This window comes from Silurus meridionalis, chromosome 4, assembly GCF_014805685.1.
Source record: "Silurus meridionalis isolate SWU-2019-XX chromosome 4, ASM1480568v1, whole genome shotgun sequence".
Lineage (NCBI taxonomy): Eukaryota > Metazoa > Chordata > Actinopteri > Siluriformes > Siluridae > Silurus > Silurus meridionalis.
In genome coordinates this window covers 31,575,919-31,603,247 of record NC_060887.1, presented here as the reverse complement: position 1 = coordinate 31,603,247, position 27,329 = coordinate 31,575,919, and the positions used below count along the sequence as shown (strand labels likewise).

At 40.9% G+C, this 27,329-nt stretch overlaps 2 protein-coding genes across 3 annotated transcripts in view; one reads left to right on the top strand and one right to left on the bottom strand.

Moving 5' to 3' along the window:
- Nucleotides 1-7,959, top strand: part of itgb1a (integrin, beta 1a) — a 35,493-nt gene extending 27,534 nt beyond the window's left edge. The window contains exons 14-17 of one of the 2 annotated variants that reach the window (XM_046847294.1): nt 199-425; nt 1,152-1,318; nt 5,535-5,612; nt 6,413-7,959. In XM_046847294.1, the coding sequence (XP_046703250.1) occupies nt 199-425; nt 1,152-1,318; nt 5,535-5,612 (472 nt within the window). In that variant the 3' untranslated portion in view covers nt 6,413-7,959. The remainder of the gene's footprint in view (nt 1-198; nt 426-1,151; nt 1,319-5,534; nt 5,613-6,412) is intronic. The other variant, XM_046847295.1, reaches the window with a different exon arrangement.
- Nucleotides 7,960-11,747: 3,788 nt separating this feature from the next.
- cdk13 (cyclin-dependent kinase 13) lies at nt 11,748-27,070 on the bottom strand. Its single transcript, XM_046846477.1, has 14 exons — nt 25,198-27,070; nt 23,477-24,019; nt 23,228-23,389; nt 19,334-19,473; nt 18,971-19,141; nt 18,248-18,437; nt 18,029-18,085; nt 17,844-17,945; nt 17,675-17,752; nt 17,448-17,564; nt 15,176-15,307; nt 14,550-14,746; nt 13,697-14,224; nt 11,748-12,767 (listed from the first exon to the last, which is right to left on the bottom strand). Exons 1-14 carry the CDS (start codon nt 26,163-26,165, stop codon nt 12,088-12,090), a joined length of 4,065 nt encoding a protein of 1,354 aa, XP_046702433.1. The 5' UTR covers nt 26,166-27,070; the 3' UTR covers nt 11,748-12,087.
- Between the last annotated feature and the right edge of the window lie 259 nt (nt 27,071-27,329).

Sequence of the window (27,329 nt, the reverse complement as noted above, 5' to 3'; positions counted from 1 at the left end):
GTGTATGGAGCCTGGGGAATCCCAGGACCTGGAATCTGTGTCAGAGAATAGAGATAGCTAGAGAGTTTGGACTGACCTTTTTAGCCTGTTTTAATCAAGAAATCAGTGCAAACCCAGGAAAAGTGAAAGGGGAATGATATGAAAAGAATGAATGTTTATCACTGTCAGATGAATAACAAACAGCACGTTGTTTCACAGGGCATGTGTGCAATGCCGAGCCTTCGGTACGGGAGAAAAGGTGGACACTTGTGAAAAAGAATGCGACTACTTCAAACTAATTAAGGTGAAACACACAGACGCCCTTCCTCAGCCTGTACAAGCCTTTCCGCTCATGCACTGCAAGGAAAGAGATGCTAACGACTGCTGGTTCTACTACACCTACTCCGTCACGAACCAAACCGAAGTCCATGTGGTCGAGACTTTAGGTAACAAACAAATAACGAAGTTGTTTCACTTTATTACGAATTTCTTAGCCAGAGAATTTCTGTACGCTTTTTGTAGGGCACCTCAGTAGTGTACACTGCCAATCAAAGGCTTTTCCATACAGTTGATTTTAATATCTAATCTAAAATAGTCTGAAGAAGTCATGTAAAGTAGGCTTATATTGTCATTCTAAGCATATACAGTACTGTACACAGAAACAAAGTTCTCCCAGGACCAAGGTGCTACATAAGACCACATAAAAAATTAAATAAAAAAATAACACAACACAGAACTACACACATTAACTAGGACATTACACAAAGTGCCAAATTTATTGCAAAAAAAAAAAAAAGACAGAGAGACAGTAGACACAGTAACACTGCAATACCGACCAGTACAGAGAATTTGTGATACAATACCAACTAATTGTCCATATAATATTAAATACTGTATGTATGTGTTAGTTTTGTGCAGTGAATATTTTAACAGTAATTATGTGTGTGTGTGTGTTAGTCCAGTCCCCTTTAATGCAAACTTTTGGTTATTATGTCAGGAAAGAATCCAAATAATAAAATGTAATAACGATGTCACGCTACTGGAAGTGTACATTAAAGAAAATTATTTAGCAAGTGTATTTTTAAACTTTAGTTTGGTCACTAGAACTGAATTGTGATGGAGAAGTGGAAATTTGCTGAGTCATGCCCCCCCCCTAATCTTTTGTTTCCCAGAATGCCCAGCTGGTCCTGATATCATCCCAATCGTAGCTGGAGTGGTTGCAGGAATCGTGCTGATTGGGCTAGCCCTTCTTTTAATCTGGAAATTGCTCATGATCATTCATGACCGTCGTGAGTTTGCCAAGTTTGAGAAAGAGAAAATCAATGCCAAATGGGATATGGTAAGAAACTGCTCATGCTTTTGTTTTTTGTCTATGATTGTATAGAGGATAATTTGATTACTCACGTCACTGTTTAGGCTTGTTGTGTTTAATCTTAGTCATAATACACCACACTTGTTCCAATTCCTTGATTTCAGTGAAGTGTATTATTCCTGTACATGCAACAATGACTACGTTGGTCCAAACCCATTCTTGTCTTTAATTTATGGGAAAGTTATTTGAAGGCCAGCTGGCTTTGAGTACATTTTTGGGTTAATTCTTCTAGCAGCTGTATAACAGACATGTTGGATTTAGAGGCTTTGGTACTTCAAGGTGTGGCCTGTTTGGAATAGTCTTGCAAGCCTTGGTTACTCTGTGCTGCCCTCTGCAGGTCGGAAATAAATAAATGTGTTTTCAGCATTTAAAATATGAAAAAGCTTTCAAAAATTAAGTATTAATCATAAATGTAGGCAGTATGATTCGTCAAAGCTCCTTCCTAATGTAGCAGGGTGTCTGAGTGACATGGGCAGGGCAGTAAATGGGCATGAAGCTCTTATTATGGCAACACAAAGGTCATGGTGTCAGTTTCAGTTCAGCCATTTTTTCTGCCATGGCCTGTGATTAAAATGCCTTCAAATGCTGTGTGTGGCTTGTAATAAAGGTTGGGACAGTTATATTGAGTGCTCTGGTTTCCATCATGATTTTAAGCACCACTTTTCATTCCTTTTTTTTTCCAGAGCGCCACATCCTAACCACTAGACCACCAGGGAACCATTATTTCAATTGTTATATTGCTTTAAAAAATTCTGGGTGTAATTTCAGATAACGTTAGGTATGCCATAGGGCTCCTAGCTCTGTAGACGCTTTAGATTCAAATTCAAAAAATACATTTGAGGGTTTTGTCGAGATAGCAGGCCAGTTAGGCAATAAATAAGTCCTTATGTTGAAGAATACTGTTGAAGGATTTATCTATATATTGACCAGTGTGTGGTATTCACTGTTGGATATCACATTTAGAAAGGATTTCTACATCTTTGGCTAGACTGTGACTGTCTGGTCTGACTCATGTGTCTGGAGGGAATTTTCAGGAATTGGAGTATTGGCTAACAGTGATAACATCAGAGATAATCAGAGAGTGAGTTAATAGGGAAGAAAAAGGCATGTGGATCTTTTAACATGGTTTGTTCAAAGTAATCAAGCTTTCTGCGATTGCAGTACTATAGCTATAAAACTGAACATTGTGCCAAAGCATTTTTATAGAACTTAGTAGATTATTAAATAGATATTTTGATAAATTTGTGCCCCAACACTTTTATCCTTTGCTTTCATCATTTTTATTGCTAGTAGCAGATCCTGTAGCTGATCCTGTGTTCATGCCGTTGTGGTTAATAGTAATAGATTGATTCATAAAACTTTATTGTCGTTGCATAGTTCAGGTACACAGCAACAAAATGCAGTTTAGCATGTACCAGAAGTGTGAATAGTGGCATTGTGCAAATAAATATATAAATATATATATAACAAATAAATATAAAGGCTATGGGCAGTAAAAATGTGCAGAAGCTTTTAAACATGTGCAGTAAGAATATATATCTTTTTTTTCTTTCGGCTGCTCCTATTAGGGGTCGCCACGGCGGATCATCCGTCTCCATACCCCCCTGTCCTCTACATCTGCCTCTTTCACACCAACTACCTGCATGTCTTCCCTCACCACATTCATAAACTTTCTCATTGGTTTTCCTCTTTTCCTCCTTCCTGGTGGCTCCATCCTCAGCATTCTTTTACCAATATACCCAATGTCCCTCCTCTGCACATGTCCAAACCATCTCAATCTCACCTCCCTCCCCTTGTCTCCAAAACGTCCTACATGCGCTGTCCCCCTTATAAACTAATTTCTAATCCTGTCCATCCTCGTCACTCCCAACGAAAACCTCAACATCTTTAGCTCTGCTACCTCCAGCTCCACCTCCTGTCTTTTACTCAATGCCACTGTCTCTAATCCATACAACATCTCAGGTCTCACCACAGTCCTATAAACTTTTCCTTTTACTCTCACAGATACTCTTCTATCACAAATCACTCCTGCTATCACTCTCCTCCACCCACTCCACCCTGCCTGCACTCTTTTCTTCACTTCTCTAACACACTCTCCGTTACTCTGCACTGTAATGGAATGCCCATTACTGGACTCTCTCCACACATGCTGGACACCATCTGAGCCAAACAAGTTTATCTTCGTCTCATCAGACCACAGGACATGGTTCCAGGAATTCATGGCCTTGGACATGTTGTAAACTGTTTGCTGGTTTTGTTGTGAGCCAACTTCAGAAGAGGCTTCCTTCTGGGACGACAGCCATGCAAATCGTGTGCGATGGCCATGTTGAAGTGTGCGTATGAGCTGAGCACTGGAAAGCGAACCTTCAGATTCTGCAACCTCTAAAGAAATGCTGCAGCACTCATGCGTCTGTCTTTTTGAAGCAGCTTCTGCACCTGATACACAGCACGAGGACTCAACTTCTTTGGAGGACGCTTGTGAGTCCTGTTCTGAGTGGAACCCGTCTCGGAAAACCTCTGACTGACCCTTCTGTACTGTAACTCCGTTTCAGGGTGTTACTGAACTTCTTATAGCCTTTCCTTTGTGGAGAGCAACAAATCTAATTATTTAATCCTTAGAGAGTCTTTGCTATGAGGTGTTGACCATCCAGTGGTCAGTATGAGAGAATTGTACTCAAAGTACCTGCTCTTATACAAGATACACAAATATGTATGGTCCTGTTAAGCAGACAAAAACATAAACATGATAAATAGGACATGTGAGTTTGCATAAAGTCTTTTCACTCTTATCACTTAGGGTGTACTTACTTTTGATGGCAGCTTTTTGACAATAATGGCTGTACGTTGAGTTGTTTTTAGGACAGTAAATCTGAACTGCTATACAAACTGCACAGTGACTACTATACATAGATGGATGGATAGATAAAGAGAGAGAGAGAGAGAGAGAGATATGGTGAACATAAATATGAGCAAATCTAGGATGTGCTGTAAATAATTTGTAATTATATACAGTTTTACGAAGATAATACAGAGAGTCAGAGAACTGCATGATGATTACTGGCAGTAAAATGCAGTAAAGCATTAGTCTGATATCAGTGTTCCAGTGGTGTGGAGTTTAGTAAGGTGATATTTATTTGAAAGAAAAGCTGGCCTTGAACCTGCTGGTTCTGGTGCAGATGTTCCTGCCTCACCTTTTGGATGGAAGGAGGGTAAACAGTTTGTGATTGTGATGAGATGAGTCTGATAAAATTGTGCAACCTGTGTATATATCTACTGTAGTGAAGGTGCACAATGGTAGGTATTTAGATGCCTATGATGTATTGGGTGGTTTTCACCACCCTTTGCATGGCTAATAGTAGGAATTGTCGTACAGTCCTCGGTAATTCGCGGCTCGGAAAATTTGCGGGTTCACATTTGGAACTTAACTACCAGCAAGTTGCGGATTATATTAAAATTCCCGGGAATTCGCAGCGGGACTGAATGTTCAGGAACGTTGGGAATAACATGTTTTCACTAACAAATTTCATCAATCTTTTTAAAACACATTATAGTATTATTCATTTTAAATGATAAATTAAGCATTTATGTTTATTACCTCACGTTTTTTGTTGAGTCTGCAACTTACTGGTGTAATGTCTAGATAAATTTACTAAGGTACGATAAGGGCTGCGGGGGTGCGTCCTGAGTTCTGGGGTACCACTGTAATTAATACAGTAACAGTCAGAATAATAGAAGTAGTCCGTTGTAATAATAGTTCTTACACAATATCTTTAGTTTTCTTTTTTTCCCCTTCATTCAAAGTAAATGCTGTTTCACTGTATTTATGGTTATTTGTGAAAGTGTGCTTTTGTTTTTACACTTCATCTATCCTTCCTTCTATCGATCGGACGAATATTAAGTGCTGACTATATACTTTGAGTGAGTGTACTGGGTGAAAAAGCCCAGTATAGAGCTGCTTGTGCAGTGGGAGTAGGTGGAGGGGTATTTTCATATAAACAGAGCCTGTTCTTTGGAAAGAAATTATTTGTTTGCTTAATCTGAAGAGGAGTTTGTGAAACAGGAGGTATTTGCGGTTGATCGCTTTCCTGTTGCTCATCAGTCAGACGCAGGTTTGCTGTAGTCTGTATACAGAGTGATGGATGATGCCTTCAAATTCTTCCTGTGCCTTTTTTTCCTTTCTTAGCAAGATAATCCAATTTACAAGAGTCCTGTTAATAAGTTCCAGAACCCAAACTATGGACATAAAAGTGCAGCTCTTTAAGTTTGTATCACTTCCCACTCGCATCTGCATGGTGTTTGTTTTTGGTCTTGGTCTTGTTTGTGTGTGTGAAATTGAGATTTATTCTGTTGCTCTCTTGCTTGTGATCTAAACCTGGATTCATTTTTAACTGGAATTATTTACAATGACTAATTTAATAATAAGTTTTGTAAACTCCTCATAAGGCAGAAACACTGCGATTCTTTATTAGTGTTGGATGATATCGATACACACTGATAATATTTCAAACAAGTTACATTTTGCTTCGTTTTTTGTTGTTAAAATATAGAACGTTGTTTAACATTACCGTAGTTTTTATTGTTTACTTTTATTAGAATAATCTACATTATTTACTTTTTTTTTCCTCACAATACTCTATAAGAACCTACAATATTTTTTTTTTTTTACGTTTGTTTAATGTGTAACGAAACCAAATCTTCCCTTTTTTTATCTTTTTATTTTGGGCCCGAAGTTTCAGTTTTCTTCTTGCTTTTTTTTTTGCAGACCTCAGCAGTCGTTTGCATTCCTGCTTTTTTTTTTTATTCTGATTTCTTTCAGAGTTAAATATTGTGATACATATTGTGTATCATAAAAATGTTATTAAATATATTGCACCTATTTTTTTTTATCACATCTACACAACCCACTAACATGTCTGTTAGCTCATCATTATTCAGTGTGTGTTGATGAACTAATCATCTGACCGAAGCTTGTACTTTTGCATAAACCTTACCAAATGATTTTTATCAGGACGAAACTTTAGATCACTGAATCATCTAAATCCTGTTTTCTGCTTTTCGCAGGGTGAAAATCCGATCTACAAGAGCGCCGTCACGACCGTCATCAATCCGAAATATGAAGGGAAATAATGCCCGTCCCTCCTGTGTGCTCCGAGCAGTATTCTCTATTTCTCTTTTCATATTTCTCCCATTTAAATCTCTTTTCCTTTGTTGTAGAAATGTGCATTTATATTGTAGCACTGCTTTAGCACACAGCATTTAGCGCCTGCTCTGTTTGTTTGTTTTTCCCAAACCTGTACAGTTTGTAAAGACTTTATCAGCATCTAAAGTATTTGTTCAGAGATACTGTTTGTATTCTCTCCATTTTTTGTTTCACACATTTTGTGTGGCAAACTCCTGAAACCTCCGTGATATAATGACAGCTTTTAACCCTTCATAAGCATTACATAAGGTACAAAGTGAACCATTTATAACAACAATTATCCACATCAGTCTTTATTTCTGTTAGAGAATTCTGCTGCAGCGTTTCACCGAGACTGTGTAACGTCTGACATGACAATCAGGAGTCTTTTCTTTTTGTGCCAATAACAGAGACGCTTGCTCAGCATGTATTCGGAGGCATGTTATGTGCTTTTATGTTCTTTTGTTTTTTTGCTTTTTAGTGTTTTGAAATATTTGTGACCTCTGCAGCAAATCCATGCCATGCTCACAGACGCTTTAGGGGCATTTCGGTCGGATTCTCTTCCTCATTCTAACCGTCTACCGCAAATGATATTATATATCGAGCAATTTTGCAACTTTATGCATATCTGACTTCAACCTGTGTCTGATCATTTACTTCACTGAGAGATGTTTGTATGTAGTTCTGAAATCAGTATTCCTACTGATGTCTGTCCTTCAAGCCTCCGAAAAACAAACAATAAATGTGATTACGAAAGAAAAATCTAGTACACCATAAGCAAATGCCAGTTGCAGATTCAGGAAATGAATCCTAAATTGCCATTGGTATTATAATTGTAAGATATTATAGGAAAACTCCTATTTTGCCACCTTGTTTAAAAACATTGTGGGCATGTCAGACTGAATAATGAGTGTATGATTGACACATCGACAACACACATCTAGCTGATTTACGTCAACATGCAAGTTTAAACCTTATGCATATGCAAACAGATTTATGCATATGCAAACAGATTCATGCATATGCAAATGTTTTTCTTTAATACAGCGAAATGTTCTCTCAGCAGAAGTGTTATATGAATACATATCTCTGCTTTAAATGTTTTTAAACCACTGATGCAATTCTTTTTAAAGAAGAAACTACTAGGTTAGTGAAAACGTCTATGGTACACGGTTGTGGTTAAAACAACCACACAAGCTATTTGTGGATAATGTTTCAAAGTGTTTGCTTTTAAAATGAAGCAATTGGAATCGTCTTTCTCGCTATTACCGAGACATATAATTGAAAAACGGAGACTTTTGATGTATAATGCAGTATAATGTCACCCTGCAATCCCGAGCAAATCCTTTGTTTTTAAGTGCCTTTTTAACATTTTCACTATTGCCATGCTGTTTTGAATGTATTTATTAAAATCCGACTCTTAAAAACATTGTGCTTATTTATTATTGTGGATTATCGTTACTCTGACATGAGATGGAAGAAACTCTACTGTCGAATTATCCTTAAAAAAAAACAAACAAACAAACAATAAAAAAAGGAGCTTTTTGCACATTTAGTTTTTCATATTCTGTAAAGAGAAAGTGTAGTAAGGCAAGTGATCCGGTAGAGGGCAGCAGAAGGACAAAAGCACTAATGTTAGTTGTTACTTTTGTGCATGTCTGTTTGTGCTGGACGAAGGGCCTCATTTATACCGTGCACCATCACAATAAAAAATAAAATACATTATGTGAATACATGGTATTATAATTATTTGGCAGAAACACTAATATCACAAAGTTATGTGACAAAAAACAAGTGTCAGAATTGAATTACGAATTGTATGTGATAGTTCCTTTTTCTTTGGTACACTGTGCACAGTAATACTGTATATATAGACATTCTGACCAGGAACTATTACACTTTCATTTCTGAAAGCTCTTAATGTGGAACATTTACTGATCTAAAGCATTACTTTATGCCAGACAATTAAAATCTGACACTAATATAAGCAACATTTTTATCTTAATAGAATCTTCAGCTAAATACAGATGTTATGTGCAGATTCCTTGACAATTGGATTAAACCATTAGGCCATACTAGTAATTTAATAATTCAATTTTATTTGTTCAGTACTTTAAGCATTGGACATGGGAATTGACTTTACAGAAATAAATAGATTAGTGTAGTAATGCTGGTGAAGAAGAAGAACGCCAAAATACAACCCAAATTCTACAGGAAAGAAAACACAAAAGTAGAAATCGTTCCTAAAAAAGATTAATAACTGTTTGATCTGTTTTAGCTGATTTTTCCTCACAGGGCCAGCTCTACTTGAAAAGTCTATCTTGCAAATGTCCTAGGTAAAGCTGTGACCAAACTAATCACCATCAGCCAGTGTGGAATGAAAAAAAAAGTTATTATATAAGGATATATTTGTGCTCTCTGACCATCCAATCAAAAGACCTGAAAATGCATGTTATTGGATCCATAATGACATCACGGAGCTGCTGGATGTTAGACTGTCTAACATACAGCAGCTCCGTGATGACATTATGGAGGTGTGGAAGAGGATCCCTTTAGAATTAACAGTTTGGGCATCTGTAGCATAAAGTACATGTTGAAACAATGTGTTGGTGACACTGGCGCCATCTAGCGGGTATCCAATAACATGCATTTTCAGGTCCTTTGATTGGATGGTATGTGTCACCTGAAATCTATTGAGCACCTGTGGGGCTCCTCAAGCAGAAGGTAGTGAAGTGCCATGTGTCTACCTTCTGCGTGAGGAGCCCCACAGGTGCTCAATAGATTTCAGGTCTGGACACATACGTGGCCACTAAATCACCTTCTCCTTCAGCTTCCTCAGCAAGGCAGTGGTCATCTTAGAGGTGTGTTTGAGGTCATCGTTATGTTGGAAAATGGTCATTTCTGAAGGGCATCCAGTTCTGCTTCAGAATGTCACAGTACATGGTGGAATCCATGTTTCCCTCAATGAACCGCAGCTCCCCAGTACCAGCAGCACTCATGCAGCCCCAGACCATGATGCTACCACCACCATGCTTGACTGCAGGCAACTTTCTTGGTACTCTGCATCAGGGCATCACACATGCTGGACATCATCTGAGCCAAACAAGTTGATCTTTCACAGAAACTTTGGATGGTTATCTCAAACACAGCTTCACTGAACTTATATTACCAACTCATTTGACTTCGTCTCCTCATATCTCAGTGCTTTCTTGTTATAGTTTAAGTCACTATAGAGAAGAGTTAATTAGGGTGAATCTCTGACATGTAAACAGGTTTGATAGTAACTTAATGGCACAGCATGGCAGTGTTTCCATCATATCAGGTGACATGGAGTCAATGCATTTCCTCCATAGGTATCAGGTCAAACGTCTTAGTCATATTTTGTTGTCCTCCTGTTTTCTTAGTGACATCACTTGATTTTTCTTATCATTGCTATACTATTAATCAAAACAGCTTTTCTTCTTCCGACAGTCCCTGCACAGATCTCAGCCTGATCTGGCAGATTCTTTATCATGGATGGGAGTTCATTAACTGAATCAGCAGGTCTTGTGCTTTGCCTGGATCACTCATAGCATACCTTCTGACACTGCATTCAACCTTGGGGTGGATCAATAATGATGTTAATCATTCAATTCAATTTAATTTCTACAGCACTTTTCACGTTCAACATGGTCTCAAAGCAGCTTTAAAGAATGTAAAAATTATAGAATAAACAATCCAATATATGAGAATTGTGCAAGCCTGGGGTGACTGTGGCAAGAAAAAAACTCCCTCAGACAGTATGAGGAAAGAAACCTTGAGAAAAACCAAACTCAAAAGGAAACCCATGCTTCCTCATTTGAGTGACACCAAGAGTGTGATTAGAAATCATGAAAAACATATTTCTCACTCTCTGGTCTGTAATCATCTTGCAACATGGCTCAGGTTCATTCTGTACAGCATCAGGATGCTGGATCTCTCCATTCTTTTTCCACAAAGATCATTAAGGAGTTCTCACATTCCTGGACTTCTGCTTACCCAAAGACCAAAATACAGCTGCTTGATCTTTTTAAAACTCACCCTCCTACGTCATCCTCTAGCCACCAGGGGCAGATTTAAAGTAAAAGCACTTATGAAGCGACTCTGCACCATTTCACCTCAGATTCAAACATGGCTTGGCTCGACTTCTCTGTACCTACCTGTAAGCACTTAAAGGACACATCAATCTATGTGACATTTTCTCCGCTATACTAATGATGCATATTAACTCCGCTCAGTAGATCTTAGTCTTCACCCATTTTGGCATCTGATAGCAACCACCAAGCATTAAATGCCCAGACGCTCTTTGTTGTTTTCAGTCACACCACTTATACTCACTTTCCCTTCTAAGATCAGAATGAAACAAAAAGTCATAACTGAATCGTGGGAAGCAGAGGCAGGTGTGTTAGCAAACAGAGGAAACATGTCTCTCGTTATGTTCATCCAGTTGAGTGGTGTGACCCAGTTTACATCCCAAGTTCAGTTTGAGGTGTTACAGCAGCTGTTGGACCAAACTGCACTGAATTCTTTAAGAGCGGTACCAACTCACAGGGGAAGAGACACAGCAGACTGCCAAGTCGCTCGGTATTAGTTGCACTGAGTTAAATGCTACAAGAACGCAGACAACAGGACATACATTGTTGGCATTTCTTTAATAAACATTTGCCAAAAGAACAAAAAACATTTAGTACAAAAAAAAAAAAAAAAAAAAAAGAAAGAAAACCATTGCCACGCCTCTCCTTTTTTTTGAAATTGGATTAAACTGGTCTCTTTGTTCCATTTTTACAATGGCTGTAAATAACGGCTGGTGGAACTGGTGAGAAAAATACAGCTTTGTTTCGTTCAGTTGTTCAGTAGACAAATCAGTTCGAAGAAGCCTAATGCCACCCAAGTGCTGCCACTCTCACTGGAGCTAAGTGCTTTTTTAAAAAGCCCCTCCAGTGAATAACGGACCGAGCCCACCAATGTTAATTCATTTAAGGGGAGAAAAAAAAAAAAAAAAAAAAAAGAAAAGAAAAAAAACCCTACATTACTGGTCATTTCAATTTGTGCAGATACAGCACAGCATCAAAATCATCTTAGTCGTTTCCACCTACTTTACTCAGTAGTGCAAAACATAGTAATACTAGTCTGTCCTTAAGCAATGAAAGGCGCCACTAAGGTACAGATAATAAAAACACTTACCCAGGCTGGTAAATGTACACTCAAAAAAGATCAGATTTTATTTAAAAGACAGCAGTTTGATAGATTTACCAAATCATACAGAGGGGTAACTAATAGAAAAAAATGGGTGAGGAGAAAGAAAAAAAAAAAAAAAAGGAATCCCTCTCATCTCATACCCCTTCAGCTGTAGCTCAAGCCACAATACTCTAACAAAATGCCTGCCTGCATCCACAATTAGAATTATTACAAATTAAGTGTGCCTCTGTGATGCACTCAGTGCTGGCATGATTAATTGCAACTGCTTCTCTCGTTACAGTCGTCCTTTTCTGAGGTGCACATCTGTCACTGCGTGGTGCCTCCCGTATCTGGGAGCCGATCAATATGGAAGTCCTCTGCCCCGTAGTGCTGCAGTATTCAAATGGGGGACGTACCCAAGAGGAAGGGGTGGAGCCCCAGACTGTGATGGGGAGCCCCACACTTGGCCTGGGGGAGGTGGCGGAACTGAAGGAGGTGGCGCTCCTCCGTCCTTCTGCCCAATAGCAGGGTTGTAGAGATGTATACTAGAGGGGTGGGAGGTGCCCTCTATGGGTATTGGACTATGATTATACTCGAAGCGATGGTCCTTGTCTCCACTAAATACCATGCTGCCACTGGCTCCTGCAGAAACTCCACTCGTGCTGCCACCCGGTGCTGCTCCATGAGGGAAGGGCACTGGGGCAGAGGATGTGGCGTGGGCATGCGCATGAGGGGGTATTCCTCCACCTATCATGTGGCTGAGGTAGCTTTCTCCGAAGCCTGTTGGGGGAAAGGGTGGAGGAGGCAAGTGGCTTCTTGGTGGAGGAGGAGGAGGATATTCAGGCTCAGGCGGCCGTGCCGCTTCTCCTAAAGATGCGGAAGTGGAACAGGAAGAGGAGAGGAGAGTCTGGCTTTCAGGGGCTTGCCGATAGTCCAGGTCTGCACACGGAGGAGGTTCTGGGGGTTCTGGTGGCCTCTGATCAGGAGGCAAAATGGAGATAGGCTCAGGAGCTCTGGAGGATGATCCGTTCCCCTCAGTCGCTGAAAGACGAGAGTAAAAACAAAAAACTTGATTTCATCACCATGACACAAACAACCAGGGTTAAAAGTTAATTGTTTTACCAACAGCTTATATTTCATAGTCATTATTTGAACATAACTTCGGAAAGCAGTACTTTAATTCCAGTATCACATGATCATATAATGGCCTTTTTCGTAGTGCGCACTTCTGTTTTTGATGAATTTGGACCTTGTCATTTCGGTTTTATTTCCTTAAATATTCCCACACTCGGTCACTGTTTCTTCTAAGACAACAAACTGATCACGTCTTATGCTTAGTATTGATCCATGCGGAGCACATGCAGTTGCAAGCAATGACACATATCATATGACACATAAGGACACTTTTATATCCTGTATTTCGTGATGAGACCTTTTCATGGAACAGATTTAGCTTAGTTACAAAATCAGAGACAGTAGACTCCTTTCATAGACATGCTAAATAAGTCTCCTTTAACAATACTAATTTTATATCAGCATACGCATGTCTGTATTTGATCAATAGAAGTCATACTGATTAACAGTCTAAGAGTATGTGAAAATGCCCTGTGAAAAGATACAAAAAAAAAAACGCCATCTGACCAATCGGTCTGGAGAATTCAACAGCTCCATAGTTTAGTATAGTATTCACAGATCAGGCATAACATTATGACCACCTGCTACAGGAGCTCGTCTGTTAGATCGGACCACACAGACCAGCCTTCGCTCCCCCACATGCATCAAATGAGCCTCAGCCACCCATGACCCTGTCGCTGGCTCACTACAGTTGCTTCCTTTAACCACTTTTGATAGATACTGACCACTACAGACCAGAACCAAGGGCTGCAGTTTTGGGATTACTTTTGCCACAAATAAAAACAGTCAATCTTAATATCTATTATATATGACCAACAAAAGAGAGATGGCTTTACCTGGTGAGACAGGGCTAGGCTCTGGTGGCAGTTTTATCTCTGTGGGGGGGAGCGGTGCAGCAGCCGTCCCTGCCGCTGTCGAAACGGTTGTATCCGCCCCCTCTGTTCCGAGCACTTCTGCCCCCTGCTGGACCTTGAGAAACTGAGCGAGCAGCATAGTAACGGCTGTTTGCGTAGCTGTGGCAGAGACGTCTCCATCGTGTTTACCCTGCTGCTGAGGAGTGGGGGGTGATGGAGGCTTGGGAAGCGGTGGGGTTCGAGGTGCCCCGCCCACTGCTGGAAGAGGGAGTGGGGGTTTGGGGGCTTTGGACTGCGACTGGGCAGGAACAGGAGGTTCTGGTGGTCTCTCTGGCTCAGCTGCCCCTGGGAGAAGAGCCTTCGCTAGGTGCTGCAGTGCTTCTGAGTTTAACTTGAGGCCCGCGGCCTGGGAGAGCTGCAGAGGTCCCGCTGGGGTGCTCTTAGACTGGAGCAAGTTTAAAAGTACTGCCAACTGCTCCTGGGTCAGCTGGGAAGTAGGGCCTTTGGGGTCTGAAGCAAACATAAGAATAGGTTTCTTAGGACAGTGGCGCAAAATATATGGCAAGTGATTATTTCCAGATTTCCATCTTCTTTTGGACATCTGATTTGTCTCATATTTACAACCCGATTTGTTAATCAATAGAGGACTTAACAGGCAAATACCATGCAACTCCAATACATGCTAAACGATTCTGGTAACGTTTAGAGCTTAGAACAAATTCACAAATATTTCGAATATATACACAAATTCCATAAAAAACACGACTCCTCTAGATGTTTAACTGATATACACCGAAACATTTGTGTAAGCAGAGCAGAGGGGGTATTATGTTACCCAGCATGGCAGCCGCAGTGGCACTGGGCCCTTTGTGTCCTCCAGCAGAAGGGAAACCCTGAGGCGTGTTACTGCGGCTGTCGTCTAGTCCCAGCTCTTTCCGTGGAACTTTTGGAGCAGCGAGTTCTTCTGGCATCTGCTTCTGCCGCCGACGTTTTTTGCTCCACAGCTCGTGACAATCCTGCCACAGAGGGAGACTGGAGGCATAGAAAATGATATAGTGTACACATGAGAAACAAGTAGGACAAAGAGAGAAAAGTCCAGACATGCAGTTTTTAAATCAAGGATGGACTATTTTAGTATCCCACCTTCTCCACTATACACACAGGTACAATCTGGTCAAAGTTAAAACAATTTATATGTATTTCATAATGCACAGATGAGAATCACATGAATGTTTTTCATGCCATCTTATATGACTATGTTCACAAAATCCAGGTTTAGTTATACAAATATAAAACTAAAGCTTAAGATTATTTTTTTCTTATTAACTTCTTTCAAATTAACTTGACTGAAAACCTTTTCAAAGGCATGATCCCATTCTGGGCTAACAGTTTAAATACAATGGCAAAAAAAATAAGTAATTATACAGGATTTTTTTTAAACTAATGAGATAGCACTCATACTCTGGTGGAGGCATCTTAGTTGGGTCCACATCTCTGAGGAAGTCGCTGAGGAGCGCCTGTTCTGCGGTACAACGCTTACTAGGATCCAGAGCCAGCATGTGATCAAACAGGTCCAGGGCTGTTAGAGGAATACTAAACACAGCAAAGCAACAAGATGAAAAACAATTCACTTCCATTGAAGCAAAACACCAAAAGAACAACTTTCTGTGGACCAAATAAGTAAGTCTACGTGCAATTAGATCATTCTTGGGCGCTGTATGCCACACTGTAATGCAATCACTGAGAAAGAAACACTACACATGTTCTTCCATATGATCCTCTGTGACAGCATGCTTCTATACTGTTATTTAATTTACTGAAACTTCCGGGGATTTTGAATTTATTATAAAAAAAAAAAAAAAACCTGAAAGTGAACAAATTCAATGTTTCATTCATTATGTCACTAAACAATGTGGAGATCATGTTTGCAGCAGCTATAGCACAAGTAGATGAAATAGCAGTCTAATCACAAGCTCAGTGGTTCAGAACCTTCTAATCTCTAAAGGTTGACCGATTGATCGGCCGCCTGATTAATCAGGGTGATTTTTTTTTTTTTTTTGCATTTTCACATTAATCGGCATCGGTCGATTGTGCTGCAAATTAGGCCGATTATTGGGCAGGTGCATCCAACACACCAAACCGCGCGTGTATGTTCTGTGCTTGCGTGAGAAAACATAACTCTCACAAACCAGCAGGTGGCAGTAGTCTCTATTCGGCATCCAAACCGAAAAACCGTAAGAGATAGAACCTTAAATATATAAAGCAAGCAGCTTTAATTCCTCCTGCGATCATTATTTAACAGATTCATTCAGCCTTTTTCAATTGTCTGCTAAGTTGAAAAAACAAGAGCAAGAACGACGAGCGTGTATTTTTTCCCCTCGCGTACTCATTATTGTTATTGATATAATAATAAACGTGAAATTGTTGTTTGTTAATTTTGCTCGCTTGGGGGTTTGTATTTAGCGGTAATGTATTGCGTGTTAGCGGCCGGAGCAGCCCCTTTAAGAAGGTAGCGGATGGAGGTACGACATGTGACCGAGGAATCATGCATCAAGAGTGAGTCATAGACAGATGTGGCGTAGAGAATCCGGTAAATATACAAAATAAAATTGTTCAGAATCAGATAATAAATAAAACGTAAATAATGTAAGTTATGTATTCTTTCTGTGCGGCCCGGTACCAATTGACCCACGGACCGGTGCCTGTCCATGGCCCGGGGGTTGGGGACCACTGGTTTAGGCTACAGGTACACACAGGTACCAAAACCTGGTAACAAGTGCAGTAGCTGGAAAGGCTTGTGTTGTTAAATAAATGCTTAATTCAAGCAATGTTCAGTATCACATTATTAATTAACGGTAAGATTTAAGAGATGAAGGGGGACGAAAAAACAAATCGCTATCGTATATCGGCTCCCCTGATTTCTAAATATTGGCATTGGCCGGAGAAAAAACCCATATTGGTCGACCAGTAATCTGCCGAAATCACAAGTTTCTACTTGTCCATAAAAGACACTTAATGTGCTTACTGATTTTACCAGAAATACACAAAGTCTCCGTGTAATATTAAGCAAGAGAGATAATTAAACTTAAAATAGGCAGATCATTTCAATGGAACGTATTAAAAGATGGCTGAACATTCACATAAGAGGGCTGATCCAGGGTCTGCTAAAGCCTCTGATAACATGGTGCTGTTGACATCTTGATTCTGATTGGTTAGCTTAGTCACTGCTTTGACACTAGCAAGAGCACTCTGGCATTTTAACTTGACATTTAAATAAACTGCTGTATTTAAAAAACATGCAGAATGGGCTAGTTCTGTGAAAGATCGGTGCGTGACATGTTCTGGATAGAGCACCACTAACCCAACCTCAAAATAAAGCCACTCAGCAATTGCATGATTAACTTTGCAGTAGAATAACTGATCATATGAATTCAACTACAGAAGCAAAACTGCTATTAAGTTTTCAGATACAGAACCTTTTTTGTCTTTTGCTTGGATAATATAAATACAGGAAGTATCCTGTTTTAACAGGGATGTTTGTTGATTGTTTTTCTGCAACAGCTCTACCCTGTCATTTTATTCCTGCCACAGCATCGACCACACCCTAAAGTCAACAGACTTGTGACTAAAGACTTTACACTGCATTTGTGTGTTAAATGTTTACTGCATCTCTCCATAAAAAAAAGTAATCAAGTCTATTCTCTGTATTAAACCCCCATGTGCTGCTACTCACAAAGCAAACTCTTCACGGAGCCTGCGTCTGTACTGTTTCTTTGGTTTCATGGTGTTGAAGTACGGCAGTTTGATGACGTCGGGCCACGCAGCGGGACAAGGACTGCCACAGATACGGCTGAAGAAGAAGCGAGATGGTGTAAGTCCATAACATCATGCTACACCAAACCAAACTATGAGACACACACACGCATCATAACAGGGTTATTACTCTGAAGGTCAAGTCACCTAATTAGCTCTAACTGTGCCAGTTCTTGGTTGGCTTGAAAAATAGGTTTCTTGGTGAAGAGTTCACCCAGAATGCACCTGGAACAGAATAAAAACAGAAGATATAAACCCTGGAAATGATCACGGTGAGTACGCTATAAAGTTCTCCGTGACAGGGTTCATCTCTTACCCGCAGCTCCACACATCAATGGCTGGTGTGTATCGCTCTTCCCCAAGCAGAAGCTCAGGTGGACGGTACCACAGAGTGATCACCTTATTGGTGTAGGGCCGACTAAACAAAAACGCATGTTGTGAGGCTCCAGAAAGTGTCTTAGTTTTATCTTTATTTGTTATTCTGAATATGAGAACACTGACCTTTCCTCGGAGTTGTAGAGTCGAGCCAATCCAAAATCCGCCAGCTTTATCTGGCCCCTAAAGCAGAGAGAAAACAAATTGAAGTGTGTTGATTGGGACGCTGCCGTTTGGTGATACACAATCACCACTGATTTTCACACTATAAACAATAACGCGTTTAGGACGCCAGGAACAAACTGTCTATGTTGTGTTGTATCAGACTTTTAGAAGCACACTGACTTGTTATTGAGCAGAATGTTGGAGCACTTGATGTCTCGGTGCAGAAAGTTCTTCTTGTGGCAGTAATCCAGACCTTCCAGCAACTGCCGCATGAAGGATTTGATGTGGCTCTCGTTAAAATGGACTAGGCCAGACTCCAAAAGCCCCATCAAGTCATGGTCCATATACTCAAACACCAAGTAAAATGCCCCTATCAGACAGGATTCACACAAACACACACACACACTTCAATAACAACAGAAATGAGTACCAATAACTGACTACCATTTTTTCTGTCTCATTGTGTTTCATTAATCTTTATTTAGGTGAAGCGTCGGCTGCACAAATCCGTGTATAAGCTCTTACTAGAGAAACAAGAACATGACAAGGGCATTAATATAAACCTGTCGCTAATGCAAAAGATGGATCTAGTGTCCAAGCAGAGCAGTTAAACTAGAATTACTCACAGCTATGGACCATTCACACACAGAGAGAGAGAGAGAGAGAGAGAGAGAGAGAGAGAGATAGAGAGAGATAGAGAGAGTTATGTAGAGAGCTTGACTATAAAAGTTAGAAAATTCTATTGAAAACCAGAGTTCAGGCCATAAGAGCCAATAGTCTACTTCCCCCTCTGTAGATGAGACTATATGACAAAGTCTATTGTTGAGTTAGATTACTTAAGAATGAGATCATATCAAACTATGGATATATTTTTAATCATTACCACGTGTACACAATACATACCTTTATCGTTCTTGAAGTCCAGAGCATCTTCTTTATCTGTGACAATCTCCTTCATATTGATGATGCTTTTGTGGTTGAGCTGCCGCAGGATCTTGATCTCCCTGATAGCCGTGATGGGAAAGCCCTCTTTCTCGTTGTCTAATCGCACTTTTTTCAGAGCCACCATCTCAGCTTATTTATAAACAAGAGGATAAAATTAAGGAAAACTTAATAAGGATTTCAAAAACCAGTCAACACAATGATTATAGTTCCGGTTAATGTGAACAAAAAGCACTAGTGTACTCTACTAGACGATGCTACAGCAGTCTGTTCTATTTAAACATTTAAATCAATGGGAGAAATACAGTTTAGTGAGAAACCTACCTGTATCTTTATCCTTGGCTTTGTACACTTGTCCATAGGTACCTTCTCCAGTGATCCCAATGATTTCAAACTTGTCCACACATCGCTTTCCCCAATCGATCTCCGTCTCCTTAATCTCACCGAAGCGTGGGCCACATATTCTACACACGAAAGACATTTAATTGGGAATTAGATTTGAATTTGTCTGGATGTGCAATACAACTAACTTGTCCACCAAATGTGCCATATTTATTTATTAAAAATAAATTAATTAATATTGGTTTTACTGATGCGCCAAAATACGCCATAAAGCACACATCTGGCAATTAAAACGGTCCGTGTGGAAACATAGCAATGGTTCTGTTTGGTGTCCTGATGATTTACGTAAATTATAACACCGTAATGACTTTAAAACATTTACAAAAATAATGCGTTCATGCTCTATGTTGGGTTTGGCTTTAATAATAATAATAAGCATGCGTTTGCATAAAGCATCAACATTTGTCCATGCTGATTAGAGTATTAAAAACTTGGAAAAAAAGTATTAATGTAAGGTACATATAGAACAGATAAAAATTTCGAGTGATTAAATATTTTAATCGATTGACGGCCCTCCTCGAGTAATCCGATTACAAAAGTTCATCGAGGCAAATGATTTGCCTCCATGCTTCATTTAGTCCATTTAACTAAACACAGAGCACTGTGTTTCCCACGGACCATTATTACCGACACACCGCCCACTAAACTCTGAAGCGCATTGGACAGGTACCACAGAAGACGCTGCAGAATGTAAAAAAATGGAGGAACAGTGGAGAAAACAGCGATGAGGAAGGAGAAGATTCAGACTAAAGAAAACAACAAAGTTTTTAAAGTTTGGGATCATTTCATACTAAAACAAAAAGAAAACACCAAACAGTGTGGTTACTGTTTTTAAAGTAATTTGAAATTGATTTATATATATATTTTTTTTTTACAGTGCGTTCAAATAGTCCCTCCACAGTGGCCGTGTAGAGCAGGTAGTGGAGCACGTCTTTAAAGCTGGCGATTAATATACAGATTTAGTGCGTGGAAAAGTTCAAGCTACTTCTCCCGGGTGACCAGAAAACCACACCACTACATGGTGCAAGATTTAATAAAAAATACGAGTGAGAATAATGGGTTTGATTAAACGAGGAGTTTCTCTTAACTACTAATCTACACAACCACTGCAGAGGATGATTACTGCATGAATGATTACGTTTCAGCTGGCAACAAGTTATTTAACCCTAACTGATGCAGGGAGTAGCTTCTCAATTTTTTAAACAATTATGTAGGAAGACGCATCCTAATGGTCATGGAAAAGATGTTCATCTGTTTCAGAAGGGTCAAGAATTTTTGCCATGCATCAAGCAAAGAAAACATCTAAGGAGATTTGCTGAAACTACTACAATTTTGTTAAGAACTGTTCGATGCATTATTAAAAACTGGAAGGATAGTGGAGAAAAAATCATCTTTGAGGAAGAAATGTGTTTATGTGTCACTTAAACGTTTGGTGAAATCAGACTGTAACAAAGAAAAAAACAGTAGAACTCACGGCTATGTTTAATAGTGAAAGTAAGAGCATTTCCACACACACAATGCGAAAGGAACTCAAGGGACTGGGACTAAACCGCTGTGTTGAGCCTTAAGAAAACAGTGAGGCTAATCAGGGAAAAGGGTTTCAATTTGATAGAGAGCATAAAGATTGAACTTTAGAGCAATGGAAGAAAGTCATGTGGTCTGATGAGTCCAGATTGTTGAAACGATTCCACAGCAAATGCGTATTTAAAGTTAAACGCGGTCCAACGAAATATTATTGTTTGTGTTTATATCAGATGGGTAGTGTATTATAAAATATTATTTTATATATTTAACCAAGCAGGCATTTTATTTTAAATAGTTCAATATTTTTACTTTTTAAATATTGATCACAAATGTTAATAAACTGCATTAATAAAAAATTAAAATAAAAAAAAAAGAACGACATGCAATTTTTATGTTTTGCATTTCTTCCCCATAAGTGTATCGAAATTTTACTGAACCGTGAATTGTGTGCCGTTACACCCCTTTCTCTCACACACACACACACACACACAGTTTCTCAGAAAATAACAGTTTTCGACATTGACTACTCCAAGATATATAGAAGTTTCATTTCTATATTATTGTCCATTGAGAAAATTTACAGAAATGGTTGCTGAAATGTAAGGGGTGCACTGGGACACATGACCTTTCCTGGCATATGTGGTTCTTCTCCAAACTGTTACCACTAAGCTGGAGGCACACAGTTGTATAGAATGCAGTATCATAAACCTTTTAGTTCACTTGAATTTGAAAACCCAAACCTGTTCCAGCGTGGCAATGCTCCTGTGCACGAAGTGAGCTCCATTATTTGGAAAGGAAGATCTTGAGTGGCCTGCTAATAGAGCTCTGATCTCATCCCTACTGAACAACTTTGGGATGAATTGGAACACTGACTGCACCCCAGGTCTCCTCACAGTACATCAGTACCTGCCTTTATTAACACCCCTGTGTGAACACAAATCTCCACAAGCACACACCAAAATCTAGTGAAGCATCTTCCCAGAATAATGGAGGGAATTATAAGAGCAAATTGGGACTAAATGTGGAATGTGATGCTCAAAAATCACATACCATATTTAGGACCAGGTGTACACACACTTTTGCCAATATAGTGTACATGTGTATGCATATAAATATACGGTATGTGCTTGTTTTATTAATTTATATATACACAGTACATACCAAAAGTTTGGACACACCTTCTCATTCAAAGAGTTTTCTTTATTTTCATGACTATGAAAATTGTAGAGTCACACTGAAGGCATCAAGGGCTATTTGACCAAGAAGGAGAGTGATGGGGTGCTGCGCCAGATGACCTGGCCTCCACAGTCACCGGACCTGAACCCAATCGAGATGGTTTAGGGGTGAGCTGGACCGCAGAGTGAAGGCAAAAGGGCCAACAAGTGCCAAGCATCTCTCGGGGAACTCCTTCAAGACTGTTGGAAGACCATTTCAGGTGACTACCTCTTGAAGCTCATCAAGAGAATGCCAAGAGTGTGCAAAGCAGTAATCAAAGCAAAAGGTGGCTACTTTGAAGAACCTAGAATATGAAATTTTTCAGTTGTTTCACACTTTTTTGTTATGTAAATAATTCCATATATAATTCCACATGTGTTGATTCATAGTTTTGATGCCATCAGTGTGACTCTACAATTTTCATAGTCATGAAAATAAAGAAAACTCTTTGAATGAGAAGGTGTGTCCAAACTTTTGGTCTGTACTGTATATATATATATAAAAATAACACACACACGTATATAAAACATAAAAACCCTGAATAGTGCTCATTTTCTGTTTAAAAGTCATTACGGTTGTGTTAAATATATTCTGCCACTTTGGGAGGGCTCCTGTGGTTAATGACAAGTATGTTGGGAGGTTGTGAAAATGTTTGGTAGCCAAAAATGACTCATAAGCAACAACTCGTGAGAGGGGGAAAAAATAAAAAAATAAAAAATAAAAATAAGTGATTCAACCGAGGAAACCATATGTACTTTTTCTGCAATGTGGTATCGATAAAATCTTTTTTCAGATTACTGTCTATATATTACCTAAATTATTGATCAACATCATAAGACCACTGATTTCTTAAAAATCCAGCTTTATAATGCTGATAGCACTTTTATGACTTGGTCACTATTGGAGTTAGATATTATAATAATTATCAAAATATTCTGTATTACGATTTATGAATGCTCACTTTGTCTACAAATATCCACAAAAATCCAAACTCTACAGTAGCATATGAAGGACATGACACCAGTGTTGCACCTGAAACATTAAAATGGCACCGCACGGGTGGTTGCGATATCTTACTTTGGTCTCCTTCTTAACGTGGCGGTCTTTTTCTCCTCTGGTGGGCTATGAGGTGAACCGAGCGTACTGCCGAGGAGTTCAGGAGGGAGCGGGAGATCAGCCAGGAGGTGGCGTGTTTTCTTTTCTGGTTTCTTCTTCCCTGAGAGTGTAGAGTTCTTCAAGCTATATAACAGATCAAAAAAGGGGTCAAGTTCACTGATAACAGTACAAACACAATGACAAAATAAGAAAAGCAAAAATGATACAGACCTATCAGTTCCATCTATGTGGTCTAAAAGGTTGGGCAGAGGCAAAGATGACAGTGAGGACACTGGGGCATTTGTTTTTTCCTTCTCCTTCCCTTGAGCAGCTTGTCCTTTCCTCTTCTCCTCCTTCACCCTGACAGACGGAGGCACCTCTGAGCTGCTTTTGGTGGTCTTGTCGACAGGGGACTGTGGCTGATTTGATGCAGGGCTTTTGGGGCCTTTTTCAATTGCCGGCGGAGGGGGAGACGGGGGCCGTGTTTTCTTCACTGTGTGATTGGTGATGGGGCTTGGCTGGGGTGCGGTGGAAGAGGATGATGAGCCCTTGGTTGGTGTTGATGCATTGCTGGAGCTCTTGGCACGTGCAGCCTCAGCAGCCTTCGCCCTCTTCTGCTTGCTGAGCTCAGCAGCCAGGCTGCTTTTGAACGTAAGGGTGCTGGGTGAAAGGCTGGAGGGTCGCGAGTGAGAACGTGAATGACGGTGACGACTACGAGAACGTGAACGCCGTGATGACGTGTATGGGCTGCGTGATCGCGATTTCGCCGGACGCCTGGAGCAGAAAGCAGAAGAGTTTTAAGATCATATTTACCTCACATCTTCAATAAGCAGGACATGGGAGAACCCCGGCGTTTAGAGATCAACTAAATCATTAGTGAAGGAACAAAAGGTTGATGGTGAAAAGCTGATGGTGAAAAATCTGCAAAGTAGATTTTCCACTTGATAGCAATCAGATATCATTGTGGAAAATATGCGGGGGAAAAAAATAGTAATTTCTAATATATCAGAAAACTTCAACATGCACAAAAAATCTACCATTTAAAGTATTACCTACCACAGAAGTATGAAAACTGTTCACATCAATCAGGGCTGTTTTCATCGATTATAACTGAATCATGCGGTGACGAGTGATGCATGTAATTACACTGACAAAACAAGGCTGTGGCTTTAATAGGTTAAAGTTCAATAATCGCATGACCTCTGAATACTAAAGCCAAGGTCGAATGTTCAAGAGCAAACATTGTTGATTACATGAAAAAAAGAAGTATAAAACATGTAACCAAAATCCTTTACAAGCCCCATAAAGCCTTTCGGACACATAACCAGAGGACGACATGCAGGTTTAGTTACTGATTAGATATAAACAGACAGATGAATGTAAAATCACCCTTAAGGCCCCTCATGGCAGCCTCACACTTAAATCTCAGAAACACTAATATTCATGCTTCAGGTGTGTTTTAACCAACAATATGAAGGGGTTTTTGGGTTACAGTATAAAGCAAAGTTACTTTTCATCCTGTTGGCAAACTTTACACAATATTTACCGTATGAACACATGACTCATGAAGAAACCTGAACTAATGAACTTGGCTGATCTTTTCTTTTAAAGGTGTTTGTGTAGCAATGTGTGGTCTCATATGTAAAAATGGGGCCATGTAGTAGGAAGTTTGTAAGAACAGGCTGGAATATTTTACATTTGGGAGATGCCCTTTATCCAGAGCCACTTACATTTCTCTCATTCATACAACTGAGCAGTGACCTTACTCTGGGCCCAGGAGTGGCAACTTGGTGGGGCTGGGATTCGAACTCACAACCTTCAGATTAAAAGTCCAATGCCATAACCACTGAGCTACCACCTCCCAGGACTACAGAGATAAGGTGAAGCCCTGAAGCCATGCAGTGAAACTTGTGTGTGTGTGTGTGTGTGTGTGTGTGTGTGTGTAGGGTTACCTCTGCTCTGGACTGGGGCTGACTGATTTCTTGTACGGGCTCCGGGAGCGTTTTCGGCTGTACGGGCTGGAAGTGTGCTCCCACGCTTCGTATGGACTCGGGGTGCGACGCCACGCGTACGGGCTCCCCGGCGAGCGCTTCCGTTTGGCCGAAGGCGACTTGGTCGCGCTGTAGCCGCCGTACGAGTCCGCATCCCGCCCGTAGTAGGTCGAGCTCGGTGACTGTTTCTTACTCCCGTAGTTCGAAAACTGGTTGTAGCTCGGAGACTGGTATCCGTACTGGTACGACGAGTACGGACTCTCGGTTTTATTACAGCCAGGGCTTCTGCGGTAGGACCGGAGCTCGTCGCGCTCGTCCCGGTAGGCCTGCGGCGTGTCTCGGTACGCGGACGGGGTCTCTTTTTCCGACTTGGTTCGGCTCTTGTGCCGCTTGGCCTCGCGTTTGTTGTCCGCAGACGACTTTTTGCCGTTGCTGTCGTGGTTCCTGGTCTGATCCCGCGACCTGGACAGTGCGTCCTTCTCACGCTCCGTTTTTTTCTCCTTGAGTTTCGGGTCCCTGTCCTGTCGGCCCCCCGAGGAGTCGGGCTCACGGCGCGTTTTTCTTACCGGCGTCACGTCGCTGTCTCGCAACTCGGCCAGCTCGGACCACTGCTCCGCTCTAGGCGAGGGGCTGGCCGAGAAACGCTCCGACTGCGAACTCACGTCGTCGTACTCCACCGCCAGCCCGTGGACGTTCCCGTCCAGCTTGGCGGGCGAGCGCCGCGCTTCCCGCTCCCTGCCGTGCTTGTTGCGCCTCTTGCGTCGCGACGCCGACGCGCGCCGCTCCACGTCCCGGTGCCTCTCGCGTCGGGCGGCGTTCTCGCTAGCGCCGGTGCTCCCTGGAGCTTTCCTCCGCCTCTCGTGTCGGCGGTTCCTTTGTGCCGAAGGGCTCCGGCCCCGGGCGTCGTGCGAAATCTCCGGATTAGGCATGGATGAATGTGTATATCCCCGTTCTTAAAGGCTCGTCTCCAGCGGACCGGTCCCCGGCAAAAACAAAGCAAAACATTTGAAACAAATAGAGCTGGTCGCTAGCTGTAAAGCTAGCCGACGGAGCTAGCTGAAGCGGTCTCCTGGAGCCGCGGGTTTCGTCTCTCCTGCACACAAACCGATCCACTGCATCAGTACGAACAATCTGTGGGAAGAATTTGTTCTTTAAATGGCCCGAAAGCCGAGACGGAATCTCCGTGATCCGATGAGGAGCATTCCAGCATGTGTTAGCCGGCAACCTGGAATTAGCTTAGCATCTGACTAGCTGACTTTTAGTGAACCACCGCATGAAGAACCATCCTCCTTCTCCTTCAGCTCGTCCCCCGGAGTTTTCACCGTCTCTTCATGCTGAACAAGAGTCTGTGCTCGAGTGGTAGTCAAAAAAAATACGAGCCGTGAAAAAAAACACGCAAAAAAGAAGGAAAAATCTTTCCGAGTCAAACTTCTGGCCCCTTTTCTGCCCTCACACTACACCGACTCTCACCAACACGGAAGTAGCTCCGCTAGGCTAAGCTCATCCTCGCTATCCAGCTTACGTTTCCTTATCAGCAGATTCAACGATGTGCCTACAAATAAAAACACAACAACAAATGCTGCTTACAGATACGTACTTTGAGTTGGTTCATAGAAACAGTGGAAGGTCTGGTACATTTTTTAGGTCGCTGTCGTACAATACAATTACTACAAAAGTCTGCTTTTCTGTATGTGTGTGTAGCGAAACTGGCGTTGACAAAACGTTACCACTAGGCCTCTCTCTGTGAGTGTACTAGAAAAGGGCCTTCAATCATGACAGAGGTGCTAGCCTGGCACTTAGGAACTTCTCTGAAGTGCGTAAACCTTGCAATACATCCCTTTAGCAACAGAGGGCGTGTCTGTCTTCGAACAGTTAATAACATTTTATTCCAATGGGGAAAAAGTGCAAATACACAACTTCTCTAATTAGATGGACAAAAGTTCCAGTCAAATGTTTCCACACATGACAATGACACCTATGTGATTTTTTTAAACCATAAACTTACATTTATGGCATTTGGCAGATGCCCTTATCCAGAGCGACATACAACTGAGCAGGGAAGGTTTAGGGGCCTTGCTTAAGGGCCCAGAAGT

Bases quoted from the DNA above. Each gene is read 5' to 3' on its own strand.
- cdk13 (XM_046846477.1), bottom strand. From the start codon at position 26,165: ATGCCTAATCCGGAGATTTCGCACGACGCCCGGGGCCGGAGCCCTTCG. The intron at 19,474-23,227 runs GTAAGATATCGC...TTTCGTGTGTAG, and splicing joins ACGTTAAGAAGGAGACCAAA to AATATGTGGCCCACGCTTCG. The intron at 15,308-17,447 runs GTGAGTAGCAGC...TGCTGTGTTTAG, and splicing joins CTCCGTGAAGAGTTTGCTTT to TATTCCTCTAACAGCCCTGG.